The sequence below is a fragment of the Stegostoma tigrinum genome, chromosome 33, assembly GCF_030684315.1.
Source record: "Stegostoma tigrinum isolate sSteTig4 chromosome 33, sSteTig4.hap1, whole genome shotgun sequence".
NCBI classification, from domain to species: Eukaryota; Metazoa; Chordata; class Chondrichthyes; order Orectolobiformes; family Stegostomatidae; genus Stegostoma; species Stegostoma tigrinum.
Window position 1 is genome coordinate 18,788,539 of NC_081386.1, and position 17,201 is coordinate 18,805,739.

General features: G+C 41.6%; 1 protein-coding gene across 4 annotated transcripts in view; it reads right to left on the bottom strand.

Annotated features, from left to right (window-relative positions):
* Positions 1 to 17,201, bottom strand: part of atp8b4 (ATPase phospholipid transporting 8B4) — a 239,036-nt gene that overhangs the window by 45,074 nt on the left and 176,761 nt on the right. For all 4 annotated transcript variants that reach the window (XM_048562970.2, XM_048562969.2, XM_048562971.2 and 1 more), the window contains 3 exons: positions 11,926 to 12,091; positions 10,452 to 10,640; positions 10,170 to 10,285 (listed from right to left, as the gene is read on the bottom strand). In XM_048562970.2, coding sequence (XP_048418927.1) covers positions 10,170 to 10,285; positions 10,452 to 10,640; positions 11,926 to 12,091 — 471 coding nt within the window. The remainder of the gene's footprint in view (positions 1 to 10,169; positions 10,286 to 10,451; positions 10,641 to 11,925; positions 12,092 to 17,201) is intronic.

Consider the following 17,201-nt stretch of genomic DNA (forward strand, 5'->3'; position numbering starts at 1 on the left):
TGCTAGATTCTGGCCACAAGTGCACTATTTAAACAAACTTGTACATAGCTGTGTGTTTGTGAGCAGCAGTATTCATGTCGTGAGTCACATCAGAGACTGAATTATACAGAATGGCTACTCCCAGCATGTTTCTGAAAACACAAACAGCTTCTATCGCATAAATGTTAGTTGAAAGAAGTGATGCAGAAATCACAAAGAAGTTTGTTTTTGAATCATCTGAGGATTGAAATCTTCTCTAATTGGTTCCTAAAATTTACTGTTGTATGAATTTCAATTACCTTAGAGATCACAATTTTCTGCCCACAATGGAAATGACATTACCTTCATGATTCAATCAAAGCAAAGAAAATAGTAAGCTATTTCTGTTTGAACATCATTTTTACAGTGCATATGATTCATTTTTAGAATACATTCATGCTCATTAGCAATAAATACAACTGCTTTAATAATGCAGTAAATGAACCTTACATGGTGTTGAATACAAAAATCAAATGTTACCATAAACTGGAATCTCTACAGTGTGGCAGCAGGCCATTTGGCCCATCAAGTTCACACATCAAAGAGTAACCTACCCAATCCACCCTACTATCCTACCCCTGTAACCTTGCTTTTCCCACGGCTAATTCACATAACCTGCATATCCCTGGACACACTGGGGCAATTTAATATGGCCAATCCACCTAACTTGTACATCTCTGGACTGTGGGAAGAAACTCACACCGGTAGGGGAGAAATTGCAAACTCCACACAGACAGTTACCTGAGGATGGAATCAAGCCCAGGTCCTGGTGCTGTGAGGCAGCAGTGCTAACCGCTGAGCCAGCCTAACGTACCAACATACTGTACTCAAATTTCTTCATGAATGCAAAGGCATACCAGTTGTACGCTGATTCATTGAACTGAATTCCATGTTATCTAGGTTTCTTAAAGCAGTTAAGTAGCTTAGAACCAACAATAATTTCAACACTGCATTTGCAATAACATTCAAAAATTGGTGGCTAATTAAATCTGATACAAACATACTTTTAACAGGAAGCGCTAGCTAACCACACATATACAATCAATTAATAAGTGCACACTGCAGTAGCTATTTATAAGTCACCTACAATGCTTAACATTATGAAATATTATCTTCAGAATAGCCACAAATTTAAAAGAGAGATGCAAGTCTAGATAGGAGATTTTGGAATTGTCAGTCCTTCTTCAACTTTTCTTGTTCTTCCCCCAATTGAATTGCAAGATACCTCACTAACACAGAAAGGCTCTTCAGACTAAAACTGCTTCGAATGAAACTTAAATTTCCAACTTTACACAAATTTTGTTCAATGAAATGCAATACAGTGAAGTGGCTAACAGAAGCATCAAGGTGAAGGCATTGATAAACCTCATGTCATCATACAAGGTGCAGAAATCATGTTGAGGTGTAAATTAGATTTAGATTTAATACTTGCCCATTAACACTGATTAAGCAGTTTTTAAATCTGTTTTTGAGTGCCTGCAAAGTTACAGAATTTAAAAGGCATGCGGGGAGTCAATAATGCAATGTGCCGTCAAATCTCACGAGCATGTTGGATCTATATAGAATCTTTTTTTAAAATTCTCATGGGATGTTGTCTTCATTGGTTGACCCAGCATGTATTGCTCATCCCTAGTTGCCCTCGACGAGATGACGGTGAGGTCCTCTGGGGCAATGGCCTGGGGAGTATTATTGCTGGACTATTCATCCAGAGACCAAGGTAATGTTCTGGGGACCGGGGTTGAATCCCACCATGATGGATGATGAAATAACGAGTCGTAGAGCTGGATGAACACAGCAGGCCAGGCAGGATCAGAGGAGCACGAAAGCTGATGTTTCGGGTCTGGACCCTTCTTCAGGAAACCCTCTCTGAAGAAGGGTCCAGACCCGAAACATCAGCTTTCCTGCTTCTCTGATGCTGCTTGGCCTGCTGTGTTCATCCAGCTCCACACCTTGTTATTTCAGACTCCAGCATCGGCAGTTCCTACTATCTCATGATGGATGATGAGAATGGTTTCATGAATGAATGATTTTATTGTCATGTATGTTTTACAGTGAGAAATACAATACAATATAATGAAAAGCTTTCATGTGTCACCAAAGTACACAGCCATCGTGATCATTTAAGATAATAAAAGAGAAAAATGAAAAGATGGTGAGAGAGAGGTCCATCTACATTGGAGTTCTGAGCTGCTCAGAGCCACCACTGCATCATCTGTGCCATACCTAACCGACACTGAATTCGCTATCCTCAGGCTTCATCTTTTGCTGCTGGGCCGATTCACCTCCACCACCACCTGTGCCACATTTACCAACATTGGAGTCTCTCACTGCTCATCCCACCTCGATGTTACCATGATGCCCTTCTGCCACTGATATGCCATCGCCAGCACTGGACCCAACCAATGACAAAGTCGCCACTCCTCAGGTGCCATCTTTCGCCGCTGGGCCTCCTGTGCCAATTTTGCCTCAGCGCTCGCTCCCCCCACCACAAGCCTGCAAAGGGATAACTCGCTGCCGCTGTGCCATCAGAACTCTTCACGGTAAGTAAAGTAAAAGAGTTAGAGAGAAAATTAAGAGAGAAAAAAAAGAACACAAGAGGAAAGAGAAGAAAGGAAAAGCAGATAGAGTGGACGAGACCCAAGTTCAGGATCCCTACGCTGCCGCCATCATGAAATGAAATTTGAATTAAATGAAAATCTGGAATTAAGTGCCTAATGATGACCATTTCAATTGTTGGAAAAACCCATCTGGTCCACAAATGCCCTTCAGGGAAGGAAACTGCTGTCCTTACATGTTCTGGCCACGATGTGACCCCAGACCCTCAGCAATGTGGTTGACTCCTAGCTGCCTTCTGAAAGGGCTCAAGAAAGTTACTCAGTTGTAGTAACCTTCTGAGAGAGCTGTAGCATCTCTTGCCTAACTGTTACCCCAGGCATTGAGTCAATAGGTGTAAATGATGCCAGTATTTCCATTCGACGTGATCTTGCCAATACTGTGCATGGAATAGGAATATATCATCGCACCTGCTGGCCTCGGAGGCTTTGGACTAGACTCAGGAATAAACAGGAAGTAACGAACTGCACAGCCTTTCAAAACAGGACATTATCCTCTGATACTGCCCGGCCTGCTGTGTTCATCCAGCTCTACAACTTGTTGTCTCATCATCCATCATGGTGGGATTCAAACCCAGGTCCCTCGGTCTCTGGATGAATAGTCCAGCAATAATACTCCCCAGGCATTGCCCCAGATGAGCTATCAGAAATTCAAGTTACCAGTAGTGACAAAAAATGTTAAATTTAGCCACCAGTTTTCTGGTAGTTCTCTCCATTTATCTGCCAAAATACACTTTCTTGGTAATTGCATCTAAACTGTGTTTTAACTGAGGTGAAGTGACACTTACAGTGTACATGTAACTAGGTAAAGCACAATCAATCTTTCCTGACAGTTATTGACTTGTCTCCTTGGCACTGAAGCTAACACACCATTTATATACTTCTTGCCTGTCTTTGTCTGCCGATATTGATTCACCTCCTGCAAATGAGACCAGCAAAGGCTGGTGCTGAAAAAGATGCTGAAACATAGTCAGGCAAGTTTTGATAATCATCTATAACATAATAAATATCCACTAAAGATGGTCAAATATTGGGAACATATGAGTATGTCAAATGCTCAGTTGATTTGCTTCCCAAATATGTTGCTGGAACCAATTTAGTAAGCAAAGATAATGGCCCTATCAAAGGTTTTGGAATTATTGAAGGGAACTACTCTCAGCCACGATTGAACGGCGAAGCAGACTCAATAGGCCGAATGGCCTAATTTCCGCTCCAATGTCTTATGATTTAACTTTAGAGTTTGAGAAGATAACACCATTCAAGATTGTAAGTGACAAAAGCTGATCAATTAGCTGAAAGGTAGAATATTTTAATGTATTCCCATTCAATTTAAAGGGCTCTGATTTTCAATATCTTGTCTGGAATTGCATGTGATTTCCATGACCCACAAATGGGGAACAGGGTGAAGGGGACATGGTGGCAATATCACAAGACCTGGTAACCAGAAACCTGGGCTAATGCTTTGGGACCAAGGGTTCAAAGTTCACCCTATAGCTTCTAGAAATCAAACTAAACTAATAATGTTGGAATTGAAGAGTAGCCTCAATGATGATAACTATGAAACTATAATTTGTTGAAAGCAGTTCATGAAAACTACAATGAACACTACCATTTAGAAGGACAAGGGCAGCAGAATCACGGAAAGCTACTACCTGCTAGCTCTCCTCCAGGCCACACATCATCTTGACTTGGAAACATCAGGATTTCTTTAGTGCTGCTAGGTCATAATTTAGAACTCCCTCCCAGCAGCATTATATGTGTACCTACACCAAATGGACTGCAATGGTTCAAAAAGAGAGCTCACCAGCACCTTCTTAAGGTCAACTGGAGATGGGCAATAAATGCTGACTAAATCAGTGACACACACATCCCAAGAACAACAATAAAAAAAAGACTTGATATGATTTATTATGGCCACATGTACCTAGATACAGTGATAAGCATTGTTTCCCACGCTAACCAGACAAGTCACACGTTGCATAAATATATCAAGGTTATAGAACAGAATTCAGAATACAGTATTATAGCTGCTGAGACATTTCAGAGAAAGATCAAATCTGATATATTAGAGGTCCATTCACATGTCTGATAACAACAGGGGAAAGCTGTTTTTTAATCTGTTGGTAGGTGTTTTCAAACTTTTGTATTTTCAGCCCAATGGAAAAGGCTGGAAGAGAGTTTAATCAGGGTGAAAGGGGTCTTTATGCTGGTTGCTTTCCCAAGACAGCGGGAAGTATAGACAGGGTCAAAGGAGGGAAGGCTGTTTTTTTGTGTTGGCCTGGGTGGTGTTCACAACTCTCTGTAATTTCTTGCAGTCCTGGGTGAGCAGCGACCATACCAAGCTGCGATGCAGCTGGATAGGAAGCTTCCTATGATGTATCAATAAAGATTGGTGAGTGTCCTTGTGGAAATACTGAATTTCCTTAGCCTCCCGAGGAAGTACAGGCACTAGTGCGCTTTCTGGACTGTAGTGTCGACATGGACAGGCCAGGACAGATTGTTGGTGATAGGTAATCCTCAAAATGTGAAGCTGCACCTCAGCACCATCGATACAGACAGGGGTGTGTCCTCCATGCTGTTTCCTAAAGTCGATGGCCAGCTTCTTCATTTTGCTGACAATAATGCAGAGACTGTTGTCAAAACGCCACACCATGAACATCTATCTCTTTCCTGTACTGTCACAGAATCAGAGAGCATGGAAACAGGCTCTTCAGTCGAACAAGTCCTTGCGGAATGTAATCCCAAACTAAAACAGTCCCACCTGCCTGCTCCTGGCCCATATCGCTCCAAACCTTTTCTATTCATTTACTTATCCAATTGTCTTTTCAACGTTATAGTTGTATCCATTGTGCCACTTCCTCTGGCATGTTTTAGCGAAGATCTGTAGCTCAGGTTGAGGCTGGAGTTGTTGGTTGGTTTGCCGAGCTGACTGGTTTTCATGCAAACATTTCGTCAGCCTTCCAGGTGACATCTTCAGTGCTATTACCTTCTCGATAGTACGAGGGCAAGCAAAACAAAAAGCCATTTCTGAAGGAGGGTCTAGGCCCGAAACGTCAGCCTTCCTGCTCCTCCGATGCTGCTTGGCCTGCTGTGCTCATCCAGCTCTACACTTTGTCATCTCAGAATTCCTGGTAGCCTGGTTTTCAACCACTGGTGTCACAGCCAAGCATTTTGAACTAGCCCCAATCTTCAGACCATTACGGAGCAAAACCATAAACAGAACTACCCACCATGACAGACCGGATCATATAATTTCAGAGTGGAACAGAACAACAGCGCTTCGATGGAGGCTACACAGCACTGACAATGTCACCTAGAAGGTGGATGAAACATTTGCATGAAAACCAGTCAGCTCGGCAAATCAACAACAACTTTCTCAGGAAGTTCATTCCACATGCGAATTATCCTCTACGTGAAAAATGGTCTTTTTTAATTCTCTCTCCTCTCACCTTAAAAATGTGTCCCCTAGTCTTGAAAACCCCCATCCTAGGGGAAAGACAGCTATCATTAACTCTGAGTATACCCCTTATGATCTTCTTTAAGGTCACCGCTCAACCTCCTCTGCTCCAGGGAGAAAAAGTCCCAGCCTATTCAGACTTTGTTTATAGTTCAAACATTCCATACCCGGCAACATCCTGGTAAATCCCATCTCAACACTCTCCAGTTTAATAATATCCTTCCTATGACTGGGCGGCCAGAACTGGTGACAGTACTCCAGAAGAGGTCTCACCAATATCCTGTACAACCTCAACATGACTTCCCAAATCCTATATTGAAAGGACTGAGCTTGAAGGCAAGTGTGTCATACACCTTGTTAACTATCCTGTCGATGTCTCATTGTTGTTTGAGATCCGACCCTCTATGTGGTTGTGGATCTCATACTTTCTTCGATAATATTGCTATCAAGTACTTTGAGGTGATTTATTGTGCAAAAGGTACTACCTAATTGTAAGCTGCTGTAGAGAAACTTTTTTTAACTCATCTCTTTCAGTCACTATCACACACCCCAAACCCCCAACCTTGCACAGCCTCTGAACTGCCTACTGACCATATGACCATAAGACACAGGAGCCGAAATTAGGCCATTCAGCCCATCGAGTCTGCTCTACCATTCAATCATGGCTGATAAGTTTCTCAAACCCATTCTCCCAATTTCTCCCTGTAACCCTTGATCCTCTTGACAATCAAGAATCTTTCTATCTCCATCTTAAACGTTCTCAATGACCTGGACTCCACAGCTTTCTGTGGCAGTAAATTCCATAGATTCATCATTCTGTGGCTGTAGAAGTTTCTCCTTATCTCCATTCTAAAAGGTCTTCCCTTTACTCTAAGGCTGTGCCCTCAGGTCCTAGAGTCTCCTAACAATGGAAACATCTCGCCAACATCCAGGCCATTCAGCATTCTGTAAGTTTCAACTAGATCCCCTCCTCATCCTTCTAACCTCCATCAAGTAGCGATCCAGAGTCCTCAAGCGTTCCTCATATGTTAAGCTTTCCATTCCTGGGGCCATTCTTGTGAACCAGATCTGAACCCACTCTAGGGCCAGTACATCTATCCTGAGACATGGGCACCAACACTGTGCACAACACTCCAAACGTGGCCGGACCAGAGCCTCATACAGCGTCAGAAGTACTTCCCTGTTTTTATATTCAAGTCCTCTCAAAATAAATGCCAAAGTTGCATTTGTCTTTCTAACTACTAGCTCAACCTGCAAGTTTACCTTGAGAGAATCCTGCACTAGAACTCCCAAGTCTCTTTGCTCTTCAGGCTTCTGTTTTTTCTCCCCATTTAGAAAATAGTCCATGCTTTTACTCTTCTTACCAAAGTGTATGAACTCACACTTTCCCACGTTGTACAGACTACTTGCTAGGGAGACCTAAATACATTTGTTCTACCAGCACCAGCACTAACAGCCATGCCACCCACTTTCATCCCACTCAATGCCTCCTTTACTCATTCCAGGAGAAAACAGCCCACAACAGGGCAGGAGGAGCCAATAACAGCTGGTGGACTGCCTGACATTCAGCTCCTCACCCCTTATAAAGTGGCTGATTGTGTCTGAGCCTCTGGACTGACAACAGCGTCTGCCCTTGATCGACTTTTCTAGAACCCTGAAGGCCATCTCCCCTGACTTGGCAAAGCACTGCAGATAACCATAACAAGCTTCTTGGCCTCACTGTCTGCGCTAAACAGCAAGGCAAGACATAGAAAATATGAGCCTGGCTTGGAGGGTAAAGTTCAAAAAGGCAAGCCAAGGCTATCAGCATTCAGGAAAGTTCACATAGAGTGTACAGGGAGGGAGCAAGTGAGCAGCCCTAATTTGCAGCCAGGGTGCCTGCTCCAGTGTACAGATTGTGCTTGCTACAGTATTTCAATATTAGTTCCACGTATGCCCTAAAGTGTGTTTTAAAGTGCAGAAGCTTCCTTTAAATGGATTGGAGAGGTGCCAATGAGGTTCCGAGAGACTGGTAGGGGTCAGATGCCAGCAGAAAAAGGCCCTGAGGGACAACAGTTTCACACAGACAGTGGTTTGTATGTGAAATAAACTGCCAGAGGACGTGGTCGATACAGGTGCAGTGACAAGATTTAAACAAGATGGCCACCCAGAGGAGCAGGTAACCTACTCAAATTTTCTTGTTGAGAGTTCTCAGTGAATGGTTTCCTAGTGGTGGCTGCTAGGATAGCAGGCTGCACACTAATGCATTGAGATGCACAGTTAACAAGGCCAACCACAAGCAATAATCCTCCTCAAAAGGCACCTTGCCCCTGCCTGGTGGGAATCTCAGCGCAACACCTGGAAGTCTGTTGGAAAGATGTCACTTCTTGCTCCTGATGTCGAGGTAGGCCTCACTTGCCTTCTCACACAATTCTCCCCCATTTCTCGTCACAGAGCGCATCATTTAGGGCCCTTTCTGATGTTGCCTGTAGTTTCAGATCAGGTTGGTGTTTTAATTGTCGGTGATGGTCACAAGATCATAAGACATAGGAACAGAAGTAGGCCATTCGGCCCATTGAATCTGCGCCATCACTCAAAGAGATCGTGGTTGACCTGGTAATTCTCAACATCTACTTTTCTGCCTTTTCCCCATTACCTTAGATTTTTAATCAATAAGGGAATCAATTTATCTCAGCCTTGAATATACTTCATGACCTAGCCATGATAGCCCTCTGCACCACTCTCATGGCGTTCCCATTAGTCTGCTACCCTTGTTCTTCTAGGTGCTAGAGGTCATGTGAATGGAAGATGCTGTTGGGTCAGTATGAGCGAGTTTCTGCAGTGCACCATGTAGTTGGTATACATTGTTGCCATTGTACTTCAGTGATGAAAGCAATGAATGTTAAAGGCAGTGGATGGGGTTCCAGTCAAGTGGGCTGTTTTGTCCTGGACAGTGTGGAGCTCCTTGATGGTTGTAGGATGCATCAATTCCAGGCAAATGCATAGTATTTCATCACACTCCTGACTTGTACCTTGCAGATGGTGGACAGACTTTGAGGAGTTAGGAGGTGAGTTACACACCTCAGGATTCTTATCCTACCTGTTCTTGTAGCAACTGTCCAGTTCAGTTTATGGTCAATGGTAAAACCAGGCTGTTAACAGTGATGGATTCAGCGATTGTAACACCATTTAAATATCTTGAGGAGATTAGCAGATTCTCTCTCGTTGGACTTCGACATTGCCTGGCATGTAGGTGGGGTGATGTTACTTGCCATTTTCAGTCACTCGGAATATAGTCCAGGTCTTGCTGCATAGAAACACAAACGGCTTCAATGTCTGCGGAGACGCAAATAGTGTTGAACGTTCAACAAATCAAATGGAAACATCAGGAAATGTGTCCCCTTCTGATCTTATGCTGGAAGGAAGGTCATTGATGAAACAACTGAAGATAGTTGGGTGAAGGACATTACCTTGAGGAACTCGTGCAGAGATGTCCTGGAGCTGAGATAGTTGACTCCAACAACCACAACCATGTTCCTTTGCGCAAGATATGACTTCAACCAGTGAAGATTTTTCTCCATGACTTCTATTGACCCTAGTTTTGCCAAAATTCCTTGAAGCTTGTAGTTACAATTGTCCCCCATCTACAAGGTGCAGGTCAGGAGTGTGATGGAATACTCTCCACTGACCTGGATGAGTGCAGCGCCAATGACATTTTAAAAGCTCAACACTATACAGGACAAAATAACGTCCCATTGGCACCTATTCCAACACCTTCGATATTGACTACCTCTTATTCCAGCACCTTCAATAGTGACTACCTCCAACCCCAGAATGCTACTACTATGCAATTGCTAAAATCACGATCACTTTGAAATGCTACCAATTTGAACAATCATTCCTACATTCTACGCATTACAAGGCAATTTCTAAATTACTAAGAAAGAAAAGTAGGAAATAAATAAATGCAGAATCCAAGCGCACCAATATTATATTCAACTAATTGTGATAATATCATGTGAGACTCAATTTAATTATTGTATTGTTTATTAATCTAACCTGATAATCAATAAACATACATAAAGAACAGAAGAGGCACTTACACTGAGATGGTCTGAGGTTACACACATCAGGTCTTCACTGGACGGATGAAGTCTCTCAAACAAAATTGTATCAGCTCCCTTTGAGTAAAGTTTTATTTGTCCTTCAGGATTTCTAACTAAAATACAAGATAATTAAGGCAGAGGTAACATCAATGCTACAAAAATAAATACAGGCACATCATTCTGATCAGTTCCACTGTTCTAAAGGAACAAAGTACAAACAGGCAATAATCTTCCAAGGCAATCAGTGAACGTAAATAATTTTTTATGCACTCAACCCACCAATCACTGACATCCTCTTCCTCACGTTGTTGAAATCCAAAATGGCCAGTAGTTGGTATATAACGGGCTGGCCCATCTCATTCACCGTGATGGTCTCTGGGGTGCGGGATCGAAAAACAAAACCAAAGTTTCTTGCAGCTGTGACCAAGGCTCCTTCATCAGGTGACTGGGCTTGGTAAACAAGTTCTCCTGGAGACAAAAATCCAAGGGTTGGAAATCAATTTTAAAAAACACTACAGATCATGTAGACAGTATACTCCTGATAATTCAAAGACATTGTCAAATAGATCAATGGCAACTATCATCTGAATTGAGCAAGTCAATAGGGCAAATTGAGAATTTTACATGAAATGTATTGGACTGTGGGATGGCATGTATGATGCAAGATGACCAGACTGAATATTGTTCAATGAATGGATAGTTGAAAATGGTGTTTGATACTTGAGGCACCAAGCCCCTCAAGACTTGCTATGGGGGAAAAAAAACAGAAGCCAGGCGAAAACAGCATAAGGAGCGTGCTGCCACACTAACGCTCCACTCACCCCTTCTCAGGCTTTTGCCCCCAGTGTGGCAGAATCTGCAGAAGCTACATTGGACTGTACAGCCACCTACAGACTCACCCTGAGAGTGGAAGAGAGTCACCCTCATCTGTGAGGTGATGTTGATAATGATGACGATTGATACTTTCTAGTTACCTAACAGTTTACAGTTATTATATTGCTCATATCTATGTAAACCTAGCAACTTTTTAAAGGTTTAATTGCCACAAAATTCTAGGACTGTAAAGTTATCAGTACGATGCTTCGCACATTAGGATGAAATTATTTTGTCCCTTGTAAAGTTGCCTTAGTCTTACCACACCATAGATCTGCTCTTTCATTAGAGAGGTTCAACCTGAGGGCCACTATACCTCAAGAGAGGGGAAGAGATTGAGAAGGACAGTCCTTCATGGTAACCTGGGGGTGTGGGAGCCAAAAGCATGCTGTTGGTGTCACACTGCATTGCAAACCAGCCATCCAGCCAACTAAGCTAACCATCTGCCAGGGTTTTGCACAATCACTTAATCTGTCTATACCAAAACTCTTATTCTCAGCAAACCTGAGCTTGAATCACATATAAGGCCAGTTGATGTAAAAGATGACTGCAGATTTGTGTAAAACAGACGTGCATTTATTTTGGGTAAAGGAGAAGACACTTAAGGTCAGCACAATTCGGTATTTCACACGAGAGTGACAATTGCACGTATTTTCACAGATACATTTAAATAGACTGTTTTTTTAAACAAAATCTGCAGAATGAACCTTATTAAATCTCATTTAATTATCTCATGGCCTGAATTCTCAAAATGTCTTTTCTTCCAAACTCCACAAGCTATGAATCCTTTTGCATGGCCACTAAACAAGAACTATCCTAATGAAAGTTTCACACTCAAGGAAAGCTGGTTTTGTTTCCAGCTTGCAATTTTTAATATTACCTTCATTTTTCTCCTCTGGCATCACTGTATGGCAGAGCGAAAGCAATCTGAAGAACTCGTGCGCAGATGAATCCCCCAGTTTTATTGCTTCCACCAGACTGGCATCATAAAATTTAAACTTTAGATCTGCTAACGTATTGAATGAAAAATCCACAGGCAGCGTTTTCTACGAATTGGAGAGAGAACAAATGAGGCTATAAAAATTACAGCAAACTTTGCACATCTGCTTTACATTTTCCTAAAATTCTATTTATAACTGTGATGTGCCAGTCAGGAGCCGTCTGATAGTGATCTTAAATCTTCCTCTTTGTATCCAAATCTTAAAGTGGTGTTTCTCAGTCTGTTTCAAGTTCAATCTTATATTGAATCACTGTTCCAGAAACGACTGTCTACAGCATTAATCTTAAATGGTAGTTTGGGCTCATCAATATCAAAGGCATCAGAGTGAGGAAGTGCACAATGCAATGTTAGGAACTTTACACTGAATATCTTAGTGAGGTCCATTTTACATGGAACAACACAGAAAAAGGCTTTTTAGCCTTTAAACTACACTTAAGAGTTCCCTGCAAATCAGAAATGGCAGCATGTATATTCACTCACCATGCTACAATTCTTTGATTAGAAGTTAGAAAATTTGGAAAAGGATGGCCATGCATGCTCAACTTCTTGAGTAACAAACATGCAATCAGATTCAGAAAAGAAGTGTTTACAGGAAACCAGGTGCAATAACAGTGAATGGCAATAAAAAACACAACCAAAGCAAATCACACATCATTGAGTTAACCTTTTTGAGTATTAAATATCTTTTGCAATTTGCACATCTGTTAAGTGCTAAAATTGCCATTTCCTGATTAACACTGATGTATTTCTCCAAATAAATCTCCTTCTATGAAATCTGAATGATTCAGCTAACTCAGAGGATTGAATTTGGAATCTACTTAATTTGATTTGTCCCTGTAACCTACGCAATATTCATCTTTTGAACACCAACATCAAAACCACGTTGCTGGCCGTTTATCTCATGATATCTTATTCTATCTGTTAGGCTGCTGTGTCTCAACAAAAGACTATGCTTCAAAAATAATTTATGCCTGTGGAAAATTTTTTAGGATGTGAAAGGCTCTCTACAGATGCAATTTCTGATGTCCTTTTCTTGGTATGGCTCATTTTTCAATGAAACTATTATAACAGACTCATTTCCATATCAGTTACAATGTGAAAAATCCCTAAACATTATTTAACACAGGGAAAAATGATTAAAACTTCAATACTGGAATCATACACATTTTAATGACATTTTTTTGGAAATGGAACTTCAATCCAAACTTTTATGTGTTTTATAGCACAGACTTGATACTATGATTGCACAACTCATTGCAATTCTTCCCAAAGGGGCATTTGCAAAGGAAACAATTTAAGTAGGAAAATGAATAGAATGAATTAAGATAACTAACTTTTAGATTACATTCTGATGAGGTTACATACAGTCTGATCACTTGGCCTGCCACTGCATTAGATATGAACCACATTCGCTGCTAGTTATTAATTTACACAAGATACAAGTGAATGCATTAAGGATTCCTTGAAGCTTTTATCTGATGTATCTGTATGTTCAATCTCTGAACTTGAGAACAGTGTATTTAATATGTTTTAATTACAAACATTACTCATGCACTCTGTTACATAAGCTGCTAAAGTGCACATTAAGAAAAATTATCAAAGAATCCCTACAGTGTAGAAACAGGCCATTTGGCCCAACAAGTCCACACTAATCCTGTGAGGCGCATCCCACCCCTACACTTCCTATCCGAGACACTACGGGCACTTTAGCACGGCTAATCCACCTAATCAGCACATCTTCGGACTGTGGGAGGAAACCCATGCAGACACAGGGAGAACGTACAAGCTCCTTACAGACCTAGGGTAGAATCACACCCGAGTCTCTGGCGCTGACAGGCAGCAGTGCTAGCCATTGACCCACTGCGTCAACCTGTCCAATTCACACACTTTTCTCAACTTGGAAATAAAGCAGTCTGCAGTTTATTAATATCTGTACATTTTATCAATGTCGACTTTCACTCAAAATTTACTGTTGCTACAAGAACAGTGACCACATCGTAGGCCCTTCTAACGTGTAATTTGTCAGAAAACATGACATAGATCTGTGTGTCATTCTTTAGACTTTCCTTTGCAGGGTTGTCAATATTTAGGCTTCATTTAGGGGTTCTACAATGAGTAGTGGTTCTTCATTGTTAATGTTCATATGTCAATGAAGAAAGCAGTGCTCCCTATACGACAAGAACTGATATTTACACAGGATTTTTATTGAAATGTCTCAAGGAACTTCACAGGGACAATAGCAAATTAAATATGACATCGAGCTGCAATTGGAAATATTGAGTTGGATGACCAATTTGTCAAAGACGCAGGTTTTAAGAAATGTCTTCTAGGAGGTAGTGAGATAGAGAGGTTATGAAAGGACACTTCCAGAACTTCAGGCCTAAAGAACAGCAACTAAAATTGTGGCCAAAAACAGTGTAATCTTGCATGGGAACACAAACGAGATTAGAACTTAAGGAACATGGGTATCTCGAAGGGTGGCAGAGCTGCAGCAGAGCCAGACTCTGGGCATGGCAAGACCATGGAGGAATTTGAAAACCACAATGCTAATTTTATAATCAAGCTGTTGGTTGACTGGGAGCCAACGCAGATCTGCAAACACAGAGCTGATAGGGGAACAGGGTTTCCTGCAACTTAAGACATTAGCAGCAGAGTTTTCTCAAGGTTATGGAGGGTAGCTTTTGGGAGTTGGTTGGATCGGTGGTTTGCAATACAGAATGACGCCAACAGTGTGGGTTCAATTCCTGCACCGGCTGCGGTTACCATGAAAGACTCTCCTTCAAACACAAGTCGAGGTGGGTTAGAGTGAGCTGTGGGGAGGGTGCAGAAATGTTTCAGTGTGATCTAGACAGTGAGAAAACGCACAGTAGATGCAGTTTAATGTGGGTCAACACGAATTTCCCACATAAGGATCAATGAGAGAGCAGCCTATGGTCCGATAGGACTGTGATGACTTTATTCAGTGACTTTACTTACATAAGAGACTAGCAAATCTTGAGGTAACAAAGGCATGGATGAAGATTTCAGCAGCAGATAAACTAATGCATTGGAAAAGTTCAGTGACATCACAGAGGTGGAAATAGGCAATCTAAGTGATGACACATTCAGGATAAACTGTGACAACATGGTTGAGAGAGTAGGAGAAGCCCATTAGCCCAAAAGAGTCTGCTATCCCAATCAATGAGGTAATTGCTTATCTGATAACACTCAACATCACTTTCCTGCCTTATCCAGATAGCCCACAATTCCTTTACTGATTAAAAATCTGTGTTTTCGGCTTTGAATGTACTTAATGGGCCAGCCTTGGCAGACCTCTCCCATAAAGAATTCCACAGATTCACCACCTGCTGAGTTTGGAATTGTATTCCAGTTTAGCGTCTCCCACAGGGATCTGGGACCTGGGGGAATAGGACAATCAACAGTCGTTCTCGACCTACCAGGTTAAAGAATTTCTGCTCCATTAGAAAGAAGCACAGACAGGATAGGAAGATCATACACAGTGGTGCTCCCCCAAAGCTCAGTGCTAAGGCTTTTTTTAAAAAAAAAGATATATATTCATGTCATGGTTATTACAACAAAAAGCAATATAAAATTTTTAAAGCTGTGGATGATAACAAACTTACAGGTGTGGCAAACATGAAGGATGATACATATCAACTACCACAGGGTGTAGATATGCTGGTTGAATGGGCAGACTGGTGACAAATGGAATTTGATGCATAGAAGCATGCATTTTGCCAAAATGGATTGGGAAATGCCCCTAATGACACAGTGCTAAACAGTATGCAGGGATGCAGGGACAAAGGGACCTGGGGCTCCAGATCTTGACAGAGTAGTCACTGAGGTCTATGAGACCTTGAACTTCATAAATAGAGGCATTGAGTACAAAATTAATGCTGAGCCTTTATGAAGCTGTGGACCGTTGCATGCTGTTTTGATCATTGCACTTGAGGACAGATGTGAGGCTTGTTGAAAGGGTGCAGAGCAGATTTACCGCAATGATTCCAGGAATGAGCAAATGTAGATACAAGGGGTTTTTCTCTTACATCAAAGGAGCTTGAGGACAAATTTGATTATGGCAGGCTCAATAACACAAAATGCTGCTTCCAATAGCTGATGAGACAAGAATTGGACACGGGTGTCTGATTTTAAGCAAAAGATGTATGGGGGATGCGAGGAAGAACTCTTCAGAGAGCAGGAACTTATTGCTTATGAGGGGGTGGAAGTAGAGTCGGTCAATGATATCAATATGCAATTTGTGAGCTTCTTTGCCATGACGACCCTCAACAGGGGCAAAGTAGCCAAATGGGGAGAAAGAAAAGGTGGTAGCATTTGGTGACAGGAAAGGGAGGAGACAGAACAAGATAGCATAAAACAAAGGAAAGTTTAGGGCTGGTTTAAGGAAGTAATAGGGTTGATTTTGAAGTGGCAACTAAAACGCGCAAGCTAATGAACACTGAGGTTACACAAACGTATCCCAGCCATAAGAGACACAAGGATCAGCTAGTCCAAATTAAAAACTAGAGATCTTAAGGTAGGTCAAGGTTGAAATGTGAATAGGATGAATACGTTTGAAGAATCCATTAATTCACGTCTGTATTTAAAGTTTTAGCAAAGATCTGTAGCTTGTGTTATGGATGAGGTTGTTGACTTGCTCGCCGAGCTGGCTTGTTTTTGTTCAGACATTTCGTCACCACGCTAGGTAACATTATCAGTGAGGCCTCCAATGAAGCGGTGTTATTCTAGCAGCCCAAGCCAAACACTGACACTGCCTGGCTCTTCACCCATAATGCTATCAATGAACATTTTGAATTGGACACCATATATAAACCCATGCAGATCAAAACCGGAAATGACACTACTCATTATAATAGACCAGACAGTATAAATTCCGAGCGGAGTAGAACAACATGTTTATATAATCATATACAGGGAATATAAATCTACACTACTAAGGTTTTGCACTCTTTATTCTGGAATAATTAACTAGATAAATTCAGGTCCTCAGGGTTAGAGTGGCATGTTAGATCAGGATGAGCCTAAACTTCCTAACAAATCTCTGAAGAATACACTGATGAAAGTTTGGGATTGTAAAGCTGACATTAGACTTCGGCAGAGATTGTTGGATTGAGATCTGGAGCGGGTAGGTTTGAATA